At 35.4% G+C, this 22765-nt stretch overlaps 1 protein-coding gene across 6 annotated transcripts in view; it reads right to left on the bottom strand.

Moving 5' to 3' along the window:
• Nucleotides 1-208: 208 nt before the first annotated feature.
• Nucleotides 209-22765, bottom strand: part of LOC127659105 (leucine-rich repeat and calponin homology domain-containing protein 1-like) — an 80001-nt gene continuing 57444 nt past the window's right edge. For 5 of the 6 annotated variants that reach the window (XM_052148750.1, XM_052148752.1, XM_052148754.1 and 2 more), the window contains 4 exons: nucleotides 17621-17730; nucleotides 17016-17153; nucleotides 15987-16064; nucleotides 209-2760 (listed from right to left, as the gene is read on the bottom strand). In XM_052148750.1, the coding sequence (XP_052004710.1) occupies nucleotides 2647-2760; nucleotides 15987-16064; nucleotides 17016-17153; nucleotides 17621-17730 (440 nt within the window). In that variant the 3' untranslated portion in view covers nucleotides 209-2646. Of the gene's footprint in view, nucleotides 2761-15986; nucleotides 16065-17015; nucleotides 17154-17620; nucleotides 17731-22765 lie in introns of those variants that run through there. The other variant, XM_052148756.1, reaches the window with a different exon arrangement.

The following is a 22765-nucleotide window of genomic DNA, read 5'->3' as shown; positions in this document are numbered from 1 at the left end:
GTATTTGATCTGCAGTGAGTGACTACTCTTTTTTTTTTTTTTTATACAATTATCCTAAAATGTATTAACAAGCTTTAATTTTTCACCAAGTAAATGAAACTCAAATATTCTCAGACAATAAATGTAATCTTATATACAGAACAGTGTAAAATAAAACATAAAAAGAGTCTTAGCAATTAAGAACTTTGTCATGTCTGTCTTGATTGTTAAAGAAACAAACTGGTCTTTGAAGGTGAAATTATTTACTGAAAGAAGTTGGTTCAAATAAACCTTAAATACAGAGGTTAAGGCAAAAGGTGTAGTTACATGCATGCTTTCCCCAAAAACATTAATGTGCATGCACTGTAAAATTTAAAGGGAGAGTTACAAAATTACAGATTTATAAAAGGGTAAAATATGCCACATCAGAATAAGCAAACATAAAAAAATATGAAAATCTCAAACTCTGAAAAGACATGGAAAAATAATTACTATTTATATATAAAAAAAGAAAAATACAGTACAAACATTTTTAGTACAAGCTTTTTTCTCTACACATCAAGAAAAAAATAGAATAGTAGCCACATAACATTCAGCAGTTAAAGATTTGTATCCCATTTTTTGGTGACTTTTAATCAAACATTGATTTAATTAGCTCATTTGATTTCACCAAATCCTGTAATAAATTTCCATGAATAATATTATTTGCCAGTTGCCAAAAAAAACAAAACATTCCAAAACATATAAAGTGCAAAAAACACTAATTTCTCAAATCAAACCTGCATTTAAACTCTCATTTATTGTATTCATTGAAAAGTAGCTTCACTGATTTTTCAAAGGTTTTCTCTATAGTGGTAGAGAATGTTGATATTACAGTACTGTTGCACAACTTGCCCACTGCTGCAAAGATTTGTTTTTGATCTTGTAGTTGAACTTAAATGTCAGAGGACAACGCTAAGAGCAGAATTTCACAAAAGATACAGCAGTGAATTTCTATAGGATGCAAATATTGATAGTATTGTCTAATACAAAACTGTCAGATGAGTGCTCAAATTCAGAAAATACCAAGATTCTCCCGATAGAAATTCTGAAACATATTTATGAATGTTTTGAACATTTTAAATATAATATCTCTTTCAAAACTTCATTCAAAGACCTAAATCTAATTATTCTCTTTTTCTGATACCTCTAAACCTGTCATAAATTAATTGTTATTTGATCAAAAGAAATGTTAAAGAGATAGATAGAATGGGGAAAAAGTGTCAATTTTTTTAGTTTAAGGGAAATCGAAACATTTTGTCAATGAAAAAGCCAGGACTTATGTTTTCTCAGCACAACAAATCACAATTTTGGCTAGCTTTTAGTTTGCAATATGTAAATCATAAAATTATTTACAGATTTAAGAGCAGACAATGTTTGTGAGTGTATTTTTATTTATAATTATAGCAAGTAGATTATTGTTATGAATATGTAATTACAACCAAGAGAGTTTCTCTGAAATCAGTTAAGGAAGTGTCATAGTAATGATTGCTGTTATATAAGAACCTAGACTGTAATAATAAAGTTGCTTTACTTGCCCTTTAGTGAACATTAATCTAAGGAACTGTGCTTTAAATTTAACCAAGAAAAAAAAAAAAAATCAAATATATTCTCACTGAAATATGCACATAAAATATAAACGTCCTGTCCTACCTGCATTAACCATTATCACATTACAAATCGTTCTACAAATACAAAACTTGATTACAAATTTTAATACATTCTGAATCTCAACTATACATCAGTTTGATACTGAATAATAATTTTGGCAACTGTCAAATAATCTTTAGTGAGAGAGCATTTTTTGGTCTGTTTAATAGGAGCTGAATCTTTGGACAACAAACTTTACATAAGGAAATATGCACAAGTAGAGCTAACTAAAAAAATACAAATTCTTACACAAAGACTTACATAAAAAAGGTGCAAACATGTGCTCTCATTCTCTCTCTCTCTTAAAATGAACTGAAGTCTCCTGAAGATGTGGTACTTTTCCACACATAAACACAATTAAAATAGATGTCAGGTATATTTTGCTTTCATCTGTACATACACACATACACACACACACACACACAACATATTATTTTAGTAAAAAATACCTGACTTAAAATGTAAGCAGAGCAGAAACTATGAAATTATAATGAGGTCACTCTTCCCCTGAGACAATACCATCATCATTCAAAAATGGCTAAAAACAGTCCTTTTACATAAGATACTGGGAGGACGAGTGTTTTGGACAATTCTAGGGTCACTAAAGGTCTAACTCAGACATCATATATTCTACACAACATTAGATGCATATAAAACCATCAAGAAAAATACTGTCTTTCATGTACATCTCCCAACTAGCCGTTTAATAAATATATCTATATTAAATAAAGAATTTCATATCTCAAGCTAGGTTTTGAGCAATTTTTGTATTTGTCCATGATGACTATGGCAGGAGCAACAGTGAAGTGATAAGATAATAGTACTTAAAATATGGAAAACAAGAACATATACCTGCAATCAAGGATCTAAAACATCTGGTTGCTGTCCCGAGAAGTCATCTGTTGGTGCATGTCTGTCCACAGGAATTAGTGTGTTGTGTATGTGTGAGTTAGTTGAGTAGAATTATGCATGTGTGACTCATGTGAAGAGTGTTTGAGTAGTCAAAGTCTCATCTAGCAAAGCTTGGACAGTAATGCCAACATTGATGAGCCCCTTCTCCTCCAGAATATGATGAGGCAGACATAACTTATCCTGCAGAGAGAGATTTAAAAAGAAGGAAATCAAAGCTAAGTCAAAGACAAAAGAGTCAAAACCTGAAATTATCAGAGTTTTACATTTTCCAGGCTTGGTATATATATATATATACACAATATATATATATATATATATATATATATATATATATATATATATATATATATATATATATATATATATTCTAGCAATGCTCAGCTCTAAAATATTTTACCGAAATATTTCAGAAAAAAAGCATAGAATCTCAAAGAATTAGGTAACACTTTACAACAAAGATCTATTTGTTAATATCAATGCATTAGGTATCATGAACTAACAATAAACAATGATGGCTTTAAAGCATTTTTTTATCTTTTTTTTTTATGTTCATTTATCAAAGTTAGTTCAAATTGTAATAGCTTGTTAACATACAAAAAACAAAAAACATTTATCCAGTAATCATGAACACAATGTATTAATGAGCTCACAGAAACAATTACAAAAGTGAGCATTTAATATCATGGTGCTTTCGTTACTGAATATAGTTATTAAAACTATTAAAAGTCTCACCTTTAGCAGTGATGCCAGATTTGAAATCAATTCTTAACACAATTGAATGTTTGGATAATCTCAAACACTAAAGTCTGAACACACGTATTCTCTTAAGGCTAAAACATGGCATATCTTTAAGAAAAAGAACAACAGAGATGAGAAAAACTATCCAAATTGTACATTTATTCCTTTTCATTTACGGTGTCATAAAAACTACAAAGCCTTACAAAGTCCATTAGCAGCAGCACTAAACATAACACAGAAAGATGTCAAAACCTCTACCAGGCTGCATTATTAAGAGAACAGAAGCATTCAAGCAGTCGAAAGAACCAATGCAGCCATGTAAGACTTTAAGCAATACGAACACTTTTTGCATCCGGTAGCTTTTCTGGAAAATAACATTAAGTAACTGAGAAATGCCACCAATTATTTTTTCCCCATTTTGAAAAGGTCCCGAACAGTCAATATAGTTTTCTTTTTTTTTGTCAAAAAGGATGACGAACGCAGCACCAGTTATAACTACAAACTGCTGAGATCACACTGATAATGTTCAAAGCATTATGTTAAAAGAAGTGATGTCAAGAGCTTCACTAACTTACTGAGGTCTAAGTGACATCATTACTGTCTGTTAATAGCTTCTTTTTTATGCTTTCAAATGCAAAACCAGTCAGATGTTTTAATCTGATATTTTAATGAATACTTATTTAAAAGACTCGCCTCTGTCTCTATTACAGATCACTGATAGAATACATGAATAAGATCTTTATTCCAGACCCAGTCGTTCCTCATTGTTTGATTTGGTTTAGTCACACATCTGTGGAATGGAGTTTATTACATTAATTAAAAATTCAATTTAGTTCTCTATATATCATTTTGCTCTACAATTAATCAGGAAATGAATGCAAGAATCATTGTTCCTATTCTGACCCCTTTCAATGGGAGAAAACATAATCAGCTTAAAGTAATAGACAATAACTCTGTAATCATTTACAAGGACTGTTCAGGATCTTTAATTATTCTCAATCTAAATAAAAGATTAATGTGATTTACATTGGCAACATGATATCCTTTCTAAAAATATATGCTGATCCTTAAAAACACTATTAGCCAAAAGCTGCTGCTTTTTACAAACAGTATAGATTAATTAGCACTTATGCTAATGATTAATGTTTTTAATCATATATTTAACCTTTTCATACAAGACTTCTGTGTAAAGCAAAGACAGTATTTTGCTTCAATGGCATCTTGGCTGTTGCTTACTCAAGTGTCCTGATATTATTGTCTGCCTACCGTCTGCATGTTATTTCTGTGACACAGACCAAAAATGTGCTTGATTTTATTGCTGATCATTGGGATGATTGGTATGAGACAAGACCTCCATAACTGTTTGAATTCCTGTGGTTTGCAAATAAATATACTGCTTACATATTGTTTAGAATTGAATTTCTCAGGAGTAGCAACAATAATTTGTTCTGCATTTGTTTTGTTTAGCAGTATAACTGTTGAAATTCAGTGTTTTGAAGTAGGTGTTGAAAGTGAGGGCGTGTCCATTTTCCGCTCCTTATTTAAAGTGCACAGTGCACCTAGTAGCCTACTTTAAATACTTTTTAAAAAAGTGTTCTTACAAAAATGTTTTGTATTTTGAGTAACAGAATGTGTTATGCATTGTTTCACCATAGCCTAATCAAGAAGCAAGTGTTGGCGAAATTTATGAAATGATGAAACTACAAATCGCAAACCTGTTTTCTTCTTCTTGTATTCTAAATGTGCTCTGACCAAAAGGGCCGAATATCTTTATGTTTCTCTCCCCATAAATCAGACAGTGTCTATTTTAAGATGAAATTTCTCAAGTCAGACAGCCTAGTTTCCATCTACTTTTCATGCTATGTTATCGACAAAGTGAAAATGCATAAAAGGAAGTTTGGGAAATTTGCCGTCTTCTGCTTGTTTCCATTCAAATGACCTATTATCGGAAACAAAAAAAAATGGTGTGAGCGATGACAGTCATGTTTAAAAAACACTTTGTCACATAAGTTTTGGTTTATTGCAAAAGAAACCTGCCCTTATGCCGTTTCCATACAGAAATGGGTGTATATCGATAATTGTGTTCTTTTGCCTCCCAGATGTCCCTATTTATTTTCCTAAAAAGTTTTGGTAAAACGGGGAGAATATTGAGACCTTTCATTGAAATTAGACAGCTTACTCTCATTTTAATTTCACAAATAAATGCAATCAGAAGATGAGGAATTGCAATCAAAAGGGAATAGTTGCCCTTCTGATTGGTCTGTAATATTGGTCCTGATGTTGCACCTATCGCAGGTTGCCACCGGTTCTGACTGTTCAAGCTGGCAACCTGCACCAAGTAGTGGTGGAAACTTTCGGTCTTAGTATAAGGACCATCCATCGATGTGTATATGCATTGTGCACCGCTACTAAAGAAAAATTGATGCAGTGAACATATATGATACATGTCTGATATTCAAAGGGCTATTTTGAACAATCATCTAATCTAAAGCATTGCCATCACAACTGTATTGTGTCCTGCATATTTGTCCAGCAACTTTTAACGACCAACTGAACTTGATTGTCATCTCAAATTAATTTTAGTGTCATAATGCAGTCGACATTTTCTGAAGAAGCTCAGCAAATGTGATCCGAGGTAAAGAGGGTTAATTTCAAATATTTAAAAGGTTTAAAATGTTCACAAGCTCAGCATTGGACAAATAGTTCTGATTCAGCCAAACATTTTTTGTTTGCAGAACAGGGTTAAGTTTGTGTAAAGAAAAGGGAATTATATAGGCCTAGGTCAAAAATATATATTTTTTCATTTGATAATTAATGATTTTATTTAATGCTTTATTAATTTGGTAGGCTAATTAATTTAATTTAATACAGTGAATTTTGCAAGCATTTTTTTCAAAAGTAAGTTAAACAATAATTTTATAGAACTGGGATATGTTAGTGTTCCAAAAAAGCACACTGTAAGCTTTTGTCCTAGTATTGTGTATTTATTTTAATTTAAAACACTGTGGACAGAAATTATGTCTTTTTTTGAATTGTGGTCTAATTCCATGACTGCCATCTATTCTTTTGAATTGTGTGGAAAAGCTACTTTAATAAACGGATGGCTACCACGATTAAATAAATCACAAACAGTGGCCATTGATTTGTTCTCCGTGCACTTGATGTGCACGATACGAGATATATGTGTTGGTAGTCCTGGAAGTGTCATGTTTGCAGCATCAGATCTGTGCTATGCCGTTAAGATCAATTCATAATCAAATGCAATAAATTGGCTTTCAAGGATGTATACCGTCGTCATGATTAACATAGGCTAACGATTGGGGTAAATTCTGTCATGTGACACTACCGTTTTGCGCTAATGCCAATTTTCTCAACAAACAGTGTTTCCAAACAAGTTTTTTCGTGACATCATCATAGAGTTTATGTGCTAGAGTTAAACAGAAAAATATTACGTAGATAAATTCAGCGATAATTTGCATTTCCATCAGCTTTATTTTGATGTGCTAAAACTTTTTCTGCAAAAAATCCTTGGATGGAAACATAGTTAGTGTGGTCATCTTAGACTTTGTGCTCCATTCACTTCCATTCATACTCCTATGACCTCATGAGAGAGGAAATCCTCTACCAATAGAGGATTTAAACATCACAGGTTGACATCTTAGCTCAATACAAACAAAACAAACTTCAAAGCCGCATGGTTTCAAGTGTTCTGCGAAAGTGGAGTAGATGGTGTATTTGAAAATGTAACTATTTTTGTTATTTATTCAAAACGGAAGCGCTAGAGCGTAACATCATATCCATTTGTCGATATTCATTGTGGGCACAAAAGTAATTTTGCATGTTCAGAGCCTAGTATGTTATTTAAATTCACTCCAGCTGTAGGCCACAAACAGCACCACCAGACAGAAAACATGTAGCAAACTTGAGCCAATCAGATCCCATATTTGCCAGGAAGGTGGTGGAGTCTGAGTGGACTCAGGGACAAGCTTCTTCCCCTCAGTCTCTCTCTCCCTGTCACTTTCCACCTTTCCTTCCATCTGTTTTTCTCCTCTGCTCTCCAGCATTACCAAGGCCCCGACCATGGCCCAGACCGTCCGAAGATTAAACTGCAGAATGTCATAAGCCGAACAGAGAGAGGACTGGGAGAGATTTAAAACATGGATGGGATGAGAAAGAGCAGAAAGAGTGAACCAGGAAGAGAATGAGTTATAATGAAAGAATGGAGTCATTTGAATGAATGGAGGGAGACATGATCAGAGAAAAGAAGAAGAATTATAACCAAAATAATGAAAATGAGAAAAGAGGAGAGAATGCCCATCCAGAAACAGAAAAAGATAAGGTAGGTGATTAGCCACTGACAAAGGTCAAAAGGTAAAAACAAATGCTTGGAGGTCATCAAACACTGTTACATTTCTGTGCTATGTTTGTCCTTAATGACTTTGAGTTTACTGAGATAAGTAATAGGGTACTGCACTTAGTTATATTATTTGATAGATTTTACTAAATAATAATGTAATAAATAATAAATATATACTGTATATACTGTATGTATGTATGTATGTATATATATATATATATATATATATATATATATATATATATATATATATATATATATATATATATATACACACACACACACACACACACACATTCACCAACCACTTTATTAGGTACACCTATACACCTACTTATTCATGCAATTATCTAATCAGCCAATCATGTGGCAGGCAGTGCAATTCATAAAATCATTCAGATGTGGGTCAGGAGATTCAGTTAATGTTCACATCAACCTTCAGAATGGGGAACAAATGTGATCCCCCCTATGCATATGGCATTTAAGGCCCTGCTACTTTGGGCATTAGGTGAGGAAATATGAGTACATTCAGCAGTAACCTTTTCACAGGAAATTATGGGGGGGGCACTAATGGCTACATTTCCTGAGAATGACCGTCATACTGCCTTCAGAAAAAGAGAAAATCTTTGAGGGAGCAGCTGTGGCTTGTGTAAGGTGTGCTGGGGGAGATACTGTTAGCAGGTGCACAAATTGGAAGGTGGTTAGCAGAGCATGTTCAGCATATGCCAAGCACAAGTCACAAAATCAAGCAGCAGTGTAAAAAGCGAGAGAGCTGTAAAAGCCAGTAAACCAAAGCTGTGCAGGTCATGCTAGACAAAGCTTTGCTTAGCTAATGCATAACTCCACTTAAAGACTACTCTCAAATGAGAGCACAGCCCAGATAAAAAAACAAAGCAATGGTGAGTTTTAGTATGGTCAGAATGCCAGTGGTGAAATTTATTTGACTTATTTATTTATTAAATTGTTAATTTTCAGGAACAATGCCTCTCTCTCATCAACAAGGCATTTTAATCCACAGAACTGCTGCTCAATGGATGTATTTTTTATTTTTTTTTTTATTCTAGAGACTGATGTGCATGAAAATACCAGGAGATCAGCAGTTACAGAAATACTGTACCCCTCTGGCACCAACAATCATCCATGTGATTATCTAATCAGACAATAATGTGGCAGCAGTGCATAAAATCATGCAGATACGGGTCAGGAGCTTCAGTTATTGTTCACATCAACCATTAGAATGGGGATTGTCCACTGTGGCATGATTGTTGGTGCCTGATGGGCTGACTTGAATATTTCTGTAACTGCTGATCTCCTGGGATTTTCACGCAATATTCTCTAGATTTTACTCAGAATGGGGCCAAAAAAAAAACAAAAAACATCCAGTGAGTGGCAGTTCTGTGGACAGAAATGCTTTGTTGATGAGAGAGGTCAGATGAGAATGGCCAGACATAGTCTACGGAAAGTCAGATAACCGCTCTGTAAAATTGTGGTGAGAAGAATAACATCTCAGAATGCTACTGGCGCCGTTTTGTCAGCATGAGGGGGACCTACACAATATTAAGCAGGTGGTTTTAATGTTGTGGCTGATCGGTTTATATTGTACCAGATATAGCTAAAAGCTAATTTTCATCTGCAGTTTCTGGACAGAAGCCACCAATGATGTGCAGGTTATAGAGATAAAAAATAACAATCAATTGTAGTAAATCACAATCATACACTTTTAAAAATACAATACAACACCATTCAAAAAACTAAACCAAAAAAAATAAAATTAAATATCTTGGTATACAGTACTGAATAAACAAGGCTCACCAAGGAAGCCCAAAATACGGCAAGAAATTAAACTAGCCTTTTAAAAACCAGCTATCAACATAGCAGGCATGAAAGACACATGCTACTACAGATACAAGCTATAACAACTACAAGCTACACATGTAGCAGCTTCCTGTAAGACACACTAATCAGAACAACCAGTTGGCCAGGTACTATGTATGTTATTGTAACATTGATTTACTGTGGGCAGAACTTCACAACAGATGGAAACTTGTTAGCAGTTTAAGCAAGAATGGAAAAAAAATTAGAGCAGTCGCAAAATTGACAATAATATATATATTTATAAGGGCTGTCAATTGATTACTATGTTTTTATCGAATTAATTACATTAATCAAATTAATCAAATGTATAAATATTTGCTTAGAAAGCCCCTCAAGTAACAATAATTAAATAAATAATGATTAAATACTTATAAATAGTTATATTTAAATCAATATAAATAAAATATATATTATAAAAAAAACAATATAGATAAATAAAACGCATTACATCATTGTGGCACACGAGTAAACATTAAAAAAGATGGTAACAAGGTTCCATTTGTTAACATTAGTTAACATGAACTAACAATGAACATTACTTTTACAGCTTTTATTAATCTTAGTTAATGTTAATTTCAGCATACACTAATACATTTCTCAAATCAAAAGTTGTTTGTTAACATTAGTAAATGTATTACGAACTAACATGAACTTAAAATCAACAATTTTCTTAACTAATTTTAACAAAGATTAATAAATGCTGTAAACTATATATTGTTAACTGTTTGTTCATGATACCAAATGCATTAACTAATGTTAAGAAATAGAACCTTATTGTAAAGTGTTACCAAAAAGACAATTCAAAAGTGGCTTTAGTATGCAATATTTTGTTTATTTACATATTATTGAACTTACGTCATCTGCCTATCATTGGCCTACATTTCACACAATCCATTTTGAAATGTAATTTGTTAATCAGTCCAAGATAGATTTATTATGAGATATCGTGTCAATGCACACCTGCGTCAGACGCTTTAGGAGCGTCTAGTCATAAACATAACGTTTTTACGTCGCTGTGTCAAAATAAACACATTTTGAAGCTTAGTAAAATACATCTTGAGATCACTGCGTTTGTATTTGTGCTCGCTCAAGCTGTGTTTGAATGCAAGAATGTGTTCTCATCTTGTTTTGTCTGCTGTTGGTGAGTGTGGTTTCTTCTCTTTATAAGCACGTTGCCCAAACAGCTGAAGTTGAAAACAGCCCCCTGGAGAAAACAGGTGGTACTTCAAGCTTGAATTGCTCAGATGGAAGGAATATCCCTTATTATGGTCAGGGGACATGATTACTTGTGATATCATTTTTTTATGCACTATTTTTATATAATTAATCACACTGAATTAAAGTGTTAAATCAAGAGCCCTAATATATTTATATATATTACAATTTATATATATATATATATATATATATATATATATATGTATATGTATATACACTGGTGGCCAAAACTTTGAAATAATGTACAGATTATGGAATTGTTTTTTTAACTTTTATTCACCAAAGTAGTATTCAACTGATCACTATGTATAGTCTGGACATTAATAACATGAACAATAACTATTACAATTTGGAAAAAATTCAGAGCTTCTTAAACTACTTCAAAGATTTTTTATCAAAAATTCCCAACATGCAGCAATGAAAACTTAGCAGATCCATAGCATTCTAACTGTCCAGATATTCAGGTGACATTTCACCCCACGCTTCCTCTAGCACTTGCCATAGATGTGGCTGTCTTGTCGGGCAATTCTCACGCACCTTACAGTCTAGTGGATCCAACAAAAGCTCAATGGGATTAAGATCCATAACACTCTTTTCCAGTTATCTGTTGTCAAATGTCTGTGTTTTTTTGCCCACTCCAACCTTTTCTTTTTGTTTTTCTGTTTCAAAACATTTTTATTTCTTTACAAAAGAGTCTGGTGTTGAGCAGGTAGAATTCAATGAAGCTGTCCGCTGAGGATCTTTGAGACATCTATTTCTCAAACTAGAGACTCTGTTGTATTTATCCTATTGTTTAGTTGTACATCTGGCCCTCCACATCTCTTTCTTTCCTTGATAGAGCCAGTTGTCCTTTGACTTTGAAAACTGTAGTGTACACCTTTGTATGGAATCTTCAGGTTTTTTTTTTTGGCAGTTTCAAGCATTGTATAGTCTTCATTCCTCAAAACAATGACTGACTGATGAGTTTCTAGAGAAAGCGGTTTCTTTTTTGCCATTTTTTACCTAATATTTACCTTAAGGCAAGCCAGTCTATTGCATAATGTGGTTAATCAAAAACAAACACAAAGACAATGTTAAGCTTCATTTAACGAATCAAATAATTTCAGCTGTGTTTGATATAATGGCAAGTGATTTTCTAGTACCAAATTAGCAATTTAGCATGATTACTCAAGGATAATGTGTTGGAGTGATGGTTGCTAGAAATGGGGCCTGTCTAGATTTTATCAAAAACTATTTTTTTCAAATAGTGATGGCACTGTTTTTTTACATCTATAATGTCCTGACTGTAATTTGTGATCAGCTAAATGCCATTTGGTGAATAAAAAGCACCAATTTCCTTAGAAAAAGCAAAATATGTACACTACTCCAAACCTTTGGCCGACGGTATATATATATAGTGGCGAAATGATCAGTACCTCCAGCTCGTCATCGTTGCCCTGGCTCTTAGGGCAGCCCTTCAGCCAGGCTCACGACGGGAGTTGGGCAGGACAGTGAGAAGAGTTGCAAAATTAATAAGCCTCGTTCTGAAAGCGGTGAATGAAGCACACCTGATGTGAATAAATGCTTCATCACTGCTGTCTTTAAAACGCAGAGCGCACCTCTTCTATGGGAGCCGGCTTCAAATCTGCATGTATGCACACACCGACACCCCTTACGCCGTGGACCCTGGAGGGGACCGTGTGCTCATGCCCGGGCCATTCCATGGACACTGCCCTGCCCTTCACGGAGCCCCATGTCACCATGAGGATGCCAGATTCCCCCTTTGTTATGAACACTATTCCCCTGAACACTTTATTATCACCCTTTATGGACATTTTACTTTTATTATTATTTCCAAAAAATGCCTCTCCAAAGCTTGATGCCACACCCAGTGTGTCTGTCACTTGCTCACCCCAGCACAATATATATATATATATATATATATATATATATATATATATATATATATGCTAAATATAATTAATTTAGCCTAACCCTAAAAGAAAACATTTAGCATCTTAAAATATAGCTGCTTGTTAACAATTGGTACGGCACGGCACGTTTATAAACCCTTCTAGTCCCGGAATTCTCGGCACTGTTAGCTAATCATACTGACCTGTTCCCAGTCGTTCTGGTGTAATGGCCTTAGTATGTGCTAAATTGTCGACTCACGATTGTCAATTTGCCAATGCCAACTTATGGGGTACTGATTCTTGAGATTTTTTTAACTAAATGTATTTGAAATGGACATATTTGTAGACAAAGCAAACAAACCATTTAAGGGAACAGGTTTTTATAAAAACACTTTGTTCTGAAAACTGATATTTATTCACTTCATAACAACCCCGTCAGACACACTAAAAAGCATGCTATTTTAATTTGATGCATCCAACAGAAGTGTAAAGTCTTTAATTATCTGATAATATTGTTCAGTAAAGGAGTTAAGCGACAAAACACATTCTAAATTCTTTAATTTTTTTCCTGTTTTCAAACCATCCTGAAAATTCTAACGTAGATAACAAAATTGAATATTTTCCATCTTAACGAAGCATTATGTACTGGAGCCATTTATTTTTTTCCTCAGTTGAAGCTGCCTCTATAAACTAAAATGCCCAAATTTATCCCACAATTCTAACAGAGATTATCGTAATGGGAATGACATGTTGAAGCTGTGACCGCAGAGACTTAAACATTATTTAAAATATTAAAAACAAATATCCACCATGAGCAGGAAGTGGGAAAGGCATCCTCACAGTTATAGCTGATCATGACATTGTCTGATTTATTCAGGATATAACAAAATGTTTTGGACATGACGCAAAGTGAGGACTCTTAGGACTACAGGATAGTAAACAGGAATTTTATGGAAAACGCAATTTAAAGTTTTCTTCACAGTATGTATTAATTGATATCTTATAGATTCCTACCTTTAATTTGATATTTATTTTTATGAATTTCTTGCATTTTTAAACATTGTTTGGCATTTTAACATTCTGACCTCTGGCTGAGGACAGGTTAAATTACATGTACTTCCAAGTATAGAGCATGCATTTTAAAAAATTGTAATGAAGTTGTTTACAAATATAATGAATTCCAGAGTATACACATTTCCTTTAGATTTAACTTTTCCAATATATTTGTACTGTATCTTATTTTCCTATAATACTTATATAATATTCTCTCAATAAATGTCCTTTTTAGCTAGGTTGGGAACTTTTACTTTTCTGTGTGCTTGTTTCTGTTGGCATATAGAAGCCTGCAACATTTGATGGTAAACTGCTCGCCTTTTTCTCTTTGCTTTCTTTTTTACGATATGGGCTGGCTGTGTCTTTCATGTGTATAAGCAGAGTATAACCAGGGAAAAAAGCAGTTCTGAAATCTTGAATATGCAATCTTCCTCCAATGTTTACCTCTCACGCTGTCGCCAAAATATGGAACTGTTACGTACATTCTCTTGATTTCACCACACCACAGTAGAAAAAGAAAATGATACCATGCCAACTGGCCAGATGATGAGAACTGTTCAGTCTGATGTTGGAAAAGTGCCTTTTTATTTAAGTATGTATTAAGAATGTTTTTCTTTTTTAAATGAGAATATGCTGAATGTCTCCAAAGGGAGTTTTTGTCAAATTTTGCTCACTATAGCCAAGTATGTACACACACACAAACATGTTTTTTTTTCAATGTTGGTAGAGACATTGGATTGTCTTCTGTTATTTTTAAACTAAACTATTTACATTTTCTCTCCCCCAACCCTAACATTCTACCCTTGCCTTTTTGTTTCTCCCCAATTTGGAATGCCCAATTCCCAATGCGCTCTAAGTCCTTGTGGTGTCGTAGTGACTCGCCTCAATCCTGGTGGTGGAGGACGAATCTCAGTTGCTTCCACATCTGAGACCATCAATCCACGCATCTTGTCACCTGGCTTGTTGAGCACGTAAACGTGGAGACATATCGCGTGTGGAGGCTTTACAAACAACTCACCATGTGTCCCACCAAGAGCGAGAACTACACATTATAGCGACCATGAGGAGGTTACCCATGTGACTCTACCCTCCAAAGCAAATTGGTTGCTCAGGAGACCTGGCTGGAGTCACTCAGCATGCCCTGGATTCAAACTCATGACTCCAGGGGTGGTAGTCAGTGTCTTTACTCGCTGAGCTACCCAGGCCCCCCCTTACCTTTACATAAAACTTTTTTGCATTTTCATAATTTTTCATTCACATTTTCAATATTTAGCAAGTTTATAGGAAAAACCTGAGATATAACCTATCTTAGAACATAAAGCTTAAGGAAACATTCCATAAGAATGACTATGAATTTAATTGAGAGCAGGTCAAAGCCATTAACAGGATGGAATGGAGCCCTGGAAATGAATGAAGCCTGAAGCCACAGTGACATAATACAAGGCATGATGCAGCTCTAGTAGGGGACTATAAAGTTGTGAGAAAGTGCCTATGCTGATCTAGTATAATTTTTTCCCAAACAACTATTGACCATAACAAGAGAGGTCTTTTAGGTTCCTGAAACTGCTAAACAAAAGTCAGAAATTATTTTAAAGAAGTTATAAAGAGCTATAAAGGTCTGTCCTTTCAAGGACATGACTGATCATAGACCAGTATCAGGCAATCTCAGTTGCTTCAACCATTCAGATTAGAAGTGGAAGAGGCTTTGAAGGCCAGTTCTAGACTGTGATTGAACAGAGAGACCATCAATAAGATTTTATGTGAAAATCTCAAAACATGCATGAATTTGAATGACAACATAACTTGGCTAACAAAGGTTTTGAATGTAATGGCAGCACAGGCCTCCAGACTCCTCCATCTATTTGTCTATGCATGTCAACATGTGTGAATGTTTTATTCTGTCATTCTCTTAAGTGCAAGTGTGTTTTTATGTCAGACTTCTAAAATTCATAAAACTCCAAAGAAACTGTGATAATTCACACATCTGACTTAAAATCAGCTATGTTATTGATAGTAACTATGACCTGTTTTCATGGAGTCCTGTGCATACAGGTTTAAAAAAATTAAATAAACACACATTTTGACTAACAGTTTCCCAGACACAGATTAAGATCGGTCCTGAATTCAACAGGAAATTCTATGGGACATAGCCATTAACAGCTGATTGTTGGTGAAATGTGACTTCTAAAGCCAATATTAAAACTTGTACAAACAGTGGCCATTGAAAAACAGGTCTGATTCATATGGCATTCACCAAAAATTCTAATATTCACCTTAGGGACTCCCATTTTCCTGCAGGCGTCCAAAAACTGTTCAACGTTTCTGCGACATTTAGCCATGCTAAGCTTGGGCTGGAGATTTAACAACACCATACACATGTCAAAAAAAGAGAAACACCACTGGTTAGAAACTTCAGTCTAAATCACATATAAGGCTCTATTTTCATGAGTGCGCAAAGTGCACTATACGCAATGATTGTGTACTACATCTTATCCAATTTTTGTGAGAGTGCTAATTTTAAATGTAATTTTTGTGCCAGTGCAAAGCGCAAGTGGGCATGGGTGAGAGTGTTTTCCCAATCTGTGGGTGTATGTGCACAAACAGTGGGTATATTGTATGTAAATGAAGTGGCGCAAAGCACAATTAGAAATAGGTCATTTAAATAAGATGGTTCAAAAGCAGTTCTGGTATAACATTTTTTGAGCATTTAATTACTTTGATTATATTTCAATTTCATTTGAAGTGTAATTTGAATTTAGAAATATTTTTGGTTAAATGTATTTGTTTTAAAATCAATTTAATTGTTCAAAATCAAAATCGACTGCTAGAAGTGACGTGTATCCTGAAAATTATTAATAATACTTACATTCCCCATAATTTAACTGAGCGTACATCTAAATCCTGATCAGAAAAATATTTTCTAAGTTTATAAAAGGAGTGTGTCCATATTTCTATTATTCTAATTCATTGCATACAGTCAAATTACACTATCAACGTCTTTGTTTATATCACGTGTGCTTAAGGGAATGGACTAAATAATTGTACGCAAATGGTGCAATAACCAGAGAAGAACCTCAGAATTCAATTGCACTTGACCTAGCCCATTAGCACATTGTGCGCGCAATTTTGTCAAACCCACAAGCGCCAAGACTTAGCACATGCTTGCACAAAAATACCAAAACCATGCCCACTGACTTTGTGCTTATGACTTATGGCATAGTGCTGCACTTAGTGCTACACTACAAAAATAGGTTCCATATTCTGTTTGTGTGAATGTGTGGGTAGATAGCTGAGAGACGCACCACTGCAGGGGACGGTACATGAATACTGGCCACTGAACGCGGCTGGATGTGATTCACTAGGTGACACAGCACAACCCCATCCATAAGAGATGAGCCAAGATCTTCAGGAAGAACTACTTTCAATCTGCTTTCAATAATCTGCCAAATGATCAGAATAAAGTGATAAATGCAACAAAAATACAAATCAGATTTTTACATACAGAAACAGTTGAGTTATTCTGTGAGCACAACATTTCTAAGAACACCCTCAGTAGTATTATAAAATCTGATGAAACTACCCTTTGGGATGCAAAGATAATCGCTTCAAAGTTATTGTTATATTTCATATCTGAAAATTTTGATTTGAAGGGATAAGATAAGGGTTCATCTCAGAACTACTGTAACTCAGAATCCTTTAGCAATAACTTTTAACCAATGTTCTTTTTAGTGGATGAATAAACTCTGTTCCTCTCAAGTTCACACAAGTGTTCTAGCAGAGTATTCACAGGAGCATTTTGCATTTCCTAGATAAACATTTTACATTTAATTGTGTATAATTAACTAATATTAAGAATAAGATACTGTGTGTGATGGGGAACTGACTACAAGTATTTGTGTGTGTGTACCTCTCGTAATTGCTCTGTGAGCTCCAGCTCCTCCCTCAGCTGCTCCATCTTTCTCCTTATGGTGAACCGAGGATCCACTGATTCCAGAGTCTTGTGCGTCCTGAAAAACACTGTCACACAACTGATCCGTTATCAGCCTGTACAATGCACATTATACAGTATTAAATGTCTTAGTGTCACAGACTCATAGACACACTCTTCCCTTCACATAAACTCTCATTTACTAACTTTCATTTGACGCAAAAGCCGTAATTCCCAGAAAACATACAAAATCCACAAGTAAACAACTAAAAAAGGCCTATAACTCTAAACTTGAGATTTTGACATGAATAAACTCAAACAGTAATTAATGTCATTATTCTTAAGAATACTGTTGCTTTAAACATGAACATCCTAACATTCGAAATGAGAAACTGTTCATATCTGCTACCTTACTGCCTTTATAATACAATATCTTTCCACAAGAGGGAGCACTAGACATGATAAAAAGGGAGGTTGAGAAAGAAAACAAGCACATGCTAGACTTCTAAGGGCTGAATTTTACAACAAAAAAAGTGTGTTTTGCATAATGTCTGTGAGGCAGAGGAGGATTAGGAGAAAGAGAATGATGAATATTTATCACATGAGAGCAAATTCAGATAAAGGGAACTGGGACATAAACAGAGAGCCACATTCCACTCTTATGGTTTATGTCTGGATTTTAAGGGCCATTTGCTTACACCATCACAAATACCAGCAAATTAATGCTTTTATAGAATGTTTGTTTTGAAACATTAAAACGTGTACAAACAGTTGCCCTTGAAAAACACTCTAAATGCACAGTATATTTTCTTGTTATCTTAAACCGTTTTGCTCTGGCTAATGCTTAAACACTTGAAATTAGTTTTGCCAACAAAAAAAATAAATGATCTACATATTAATTTCTTTACAAATGCTTTAAATGCTTCTAGAAAAATCTAATGCACAGTATACATGGGAACTCCTTAAATTCTGTTCTATATACACACACACACACACACACATACGTACATATACAGTGGGTACGGAAAGTATTCAGACCCCCTTAAATGTTTCACTCTTTGTTATATTGCAGCCATTTGCTAAAATCATTCAAGTGTACTCATTATTGTACACACAGCACCCCATATTGACAGAAAAACACAGAATTGTTGACATTTTTGCACATTTATTAAAAAAGAAAAACTGAAATATCACATGGTCCTAAGTATTCAGACCCTTTGCTGTGACACTCATATATTTAACTCAGGTGCTGTCCATTTCTTCTGATCATCCTTGAGATGGTTCTACACCTTCAACTGAGTCCAGCTGTGTTTGATTATACTGATTGGACTTGATTAGGAAAGCCACACACCTGTCTATATAAGACCTTACAGCTCACAGTGCATGTCAGAGTAAATGAGAATCATGAGGTCAAAGGAACTGCCTGAAGAGCTCAGAGACAGAATTGTGGCAAGGCACAGATCTGGCCAAGGTTACAAAAACATTTCTGCTGCCCTTAAGGTTCATAAGAGCACAGTGGCCTCCATAATCCTCCATAAGAGCTATCGGGGGAGAAGAGCCTTGGTGAGAGAGGTAAAGAAGAACCCAAAGATCACTGTGGCTGAGCTACAGAGATGCAGTCGGGAGATGGGAGAAAGTTGTAGTAAGTCAACCATCACTGCAGCCATCCACCAGTCGGGGCTTTATGGCAGAGTGGCCCGACAGAAGCCTCTCCTCAGTTCAAGACACATGAAAGCCCGCATGGAGTTTGCTAAAAAACACCTGAAGGACTCCAAGATGGTGATAAATAAGATTCTCTGGTCTGATGAGACCAAGATAGAACTTTTTGGCCTTAATTCTAAGCAGTATGTGTGGAGAAATCCAGGCACTGCTCATCACCTGTCCAATACAGTCTCAACAGTGAAGCATGGTGGTGGCAGCATCATGGTGTTGGGGTGTTTTTCAGCTGCAGGGACAGGACGACTGGTTGCAATCGAGGGAAAGATGAATGCGGCCAAGTACAGGGATATCCTGGACGAAAACCTTCTCCAGAGTGCTCTGGACCTCAGACTGGGCCGAAGGTTCACCTTCCAACAAGACAATGACCCTAAGCACACCGCTAAAATAACGAAGGAGTGGCTTCACAACAACTCTGTGACTCTTGAGCCCTGACTTAAACCCAATTGAGCATCTCTGGAGAGACCTGAAAATGGCTGTCCACCAACATTTACCATCCAACCTGACAGAACTGGAGAGGATCTGCAAGGAGGAATGGCAGAGGATACCCAAATCCAGATGTGAAAAACTTGTTGCATCTTTCCCAAAAAGACTCATGGCTGTATTAGATCAAAAGGGTGCTTCTACTAAATACTGAACAAAGGGTCTGAATACTTAGGACCATGTGATATTTCAGTTTTTCTTTTTTAATAAATGTGCAAAAATGTCAACAATTCTGTGTTTTTCTGTCAATATGGGGTGCTGTGTGTACAATAATGAGGAACAAAAATGAACTTAAATGATTTTAGCAAATGGCTGCAATATAACAAAGAGTGAAAAATTTAAGGGAGTCTGAATACTTTCCGTACCCACTGTATATATATATTAGGGCTATCTATCTATCTATCTATCTTGAACTGAACATTACTATAATAGTATACAGGTCCTTCTCAAAAAAATTAGCATATTGTGATAAAGTTCATTATTTTCCATAATGTAATGATAAAAATTAAACTTTCATATATTTTAGATTCATTGCACACCAACTGAAATATTTCAGGTCTTTTATTGTTTTAATACTGATTATTTTGGCATACAGCTCATGAAAACCCAAAATTCCTATCTCAAAAAATTAGAATATTTCATCCGACCAATAAAAGAAGTGTTTTTAATACAAAAAAAGTCAACCTTCAAATAATTATGTTCAGTTATGCACTCAATACTTGGTCGGGAATCCTTTTGCAGAAATGACTGCTTCAATGTGGCGTGGCATGGAGGCAATCAGCCTGTGGCACTGCTGAGGTGTTATGGAGGCCCAGGATGCTTCGATAGCGGCCTTAAGCTCATCCAGAGTGTTGGGTCTTGCATCTCTCAACTTTCTCTTCACAATATCCCACAGATTCTCTATGGGGTTCAGGTCAGGAGAGTTGGCAGGCCAATTGAGCACAGTAATACCATGGTCAGTAAACCATTTACCAGTGGTTTTGGCACTGTGAGCAGGTGCCAGATCGTGCTGAAAAATGAAATCTTCATCTCCATAAAGCTTTTCAGCAGATGGAAGCATGAAGTGCTCCAAAATCTCCTGATAGCTAGCTGCATTGACCCTGCCCTTGATAAAACACAGTGGACCAACACCAGCAGCTGACATGGCACCCCAGACCATCACTGACTGTGGGTACTTGACACTGGACTTCAGGCATTTTGGCATTTCCTTCTCCCCAGTCTTCCTCCAGACTCTGGCTCCTTGATTTCGAATGACATGCAAAATTTGCTTTCATCCGAAAAAGTACTTTGGACCACTGAGCAACAGTCCAGTGCTGCTTCTCTGTAGCCCAGGTCAGGCGCTTCTGCAGCTGTTTCTGGTGCCTGTGCACAGTGGCTCTGGATGTTTCTACTCCAGACTCAGTCCACTGCTTCCACGAGGTCCCCAAGGTCTGGAATCGGTCCTTCTCCACAATCTTCCTCAGTGTCCGGTCACCTCTTCTCGTTGTGCAGCGTTTTTGCCACACTTTTTCCTTCCCACAGACTTCCCACTGAGGTGCCTTGATACAGCACTCTGGGAACAGCCTATTTGTTCAGAAATTTCTTTCTGTGTCTTACCCTCTTGCTTGAGGGTGTCAATGATGGCCTTCTGGACAGCAGTCAGGTCGGCAGTCTTACCCATGATTGCGGTTTTGAGTAATGAAACAGGCTGGGAGTTTTTAAAAGCCTCAGGAATCTTTTGCAGGTGTTTAGAGTTAATTAGTTGATTCAGATGATTAGGTTAATAGCTCGTTTAGAGACCCTTTTCATGATATGCTAATTTTTTGAGATAGGAATTTTGGGTTTTCATGAGCTGTATGCCAAAATCATCAGTATTAAAACAATAAAAGACCTGAAATATTTCAGTTGGTGTGCAATGAATCTAAAATATATGAAAGTTTAATTTTTATCAATACATTATGGAAAATAATGAACTTTATCACAATATGCTAATTTTTTGAGAAGGACCTGTAGTTTTGATTTGTTAAACATTTTGGTCACTATAAAATACTTCTATTTGTGTCATTTAATAATATTAAATAATGGAAAATAATAATAATGATAAAGAATGAACAGACACACTTTTGACAGGTAGTGTACTTGTACTTGTAATTGTTTTGACAGGTAGTGTACTTGTAATTGTAATGCAAGGTTTCTCTTGTTTTAAGAGAGAGAGAAACAAGGCACCTAAAGGAGCCACAAATGAAAACACACACACACCTCTTTCACACAGGAGACACCCTAAAGTTTAACAGGAAGTTACTAATTCTCAATTTTCCCATAAGTCTTGAGTGTGAAAGATTGGTGATCATGGAGACAGAAGCTTTTAAAGGAGCAGAGGCACTCACAAATAGCACAGAGTGCATTAAATGAAATCACATTTCATCTTAACTAACAAACTGCTGTACTGTTCTGCTCTAGAAGCCTATTAATCTTCACAATATAAATAATCCACAAATGTCTCCTCTTTAGCCTTAAGAAAAATTAAGGCTCATGAAATAAAGTTCAATTCTACTCATTAGCTTTTACGCCCCCTCAAAAGACTATGAGTAAGTACACATGTCTACTGGCAGATTTTCATCCTCTGAAAGCATTTCCACTTAAACGGAGGTCTGATTTCCCCCTGGGGCCATTATCTAATGCTTCAAAATAGCAGCTCTCTAAATACACACAGCTCCATTTACAGCCACTCTGCCACCCCAAATTTCAACTTGACCACAATCTCACTTGCATGTTTAAAAACACTTTTTAATAAATACTGGTGCCAGATTCCTCTGCAAAAACCTCTGACAAAGATTTTGCCATTACATGATGATGGCTGGTTTTTGTCACGTTTTATTGGCATTTAGATAGGGAATCTTTTCATTCCCTTCGTCTAAACTTTCTGAAAGACATGAAATTTTGTCA

Source organism: Xyrauchen texanus, chromosome 18 (assembly GCF_025860055.1).
Source record: "Xyrauchen texanus isolate HMW12.3.18 chromosome 18, RBS_HiC_50CHRs, whole genome shotgun sequence".
In the NCBI taxonomy this organism is placed as follows: Eukaryota; Metazoa; Chordata; class Actinopteri; order Cypriniformes; family Catostomidae; genus Xyrauchen; species Xyrauchen texanus.
The sequence above is the reverse complement of the archived record's forward strand: the minus strand, read 5'-3'. Positions and strand labels throughout refer to the sequence as shown.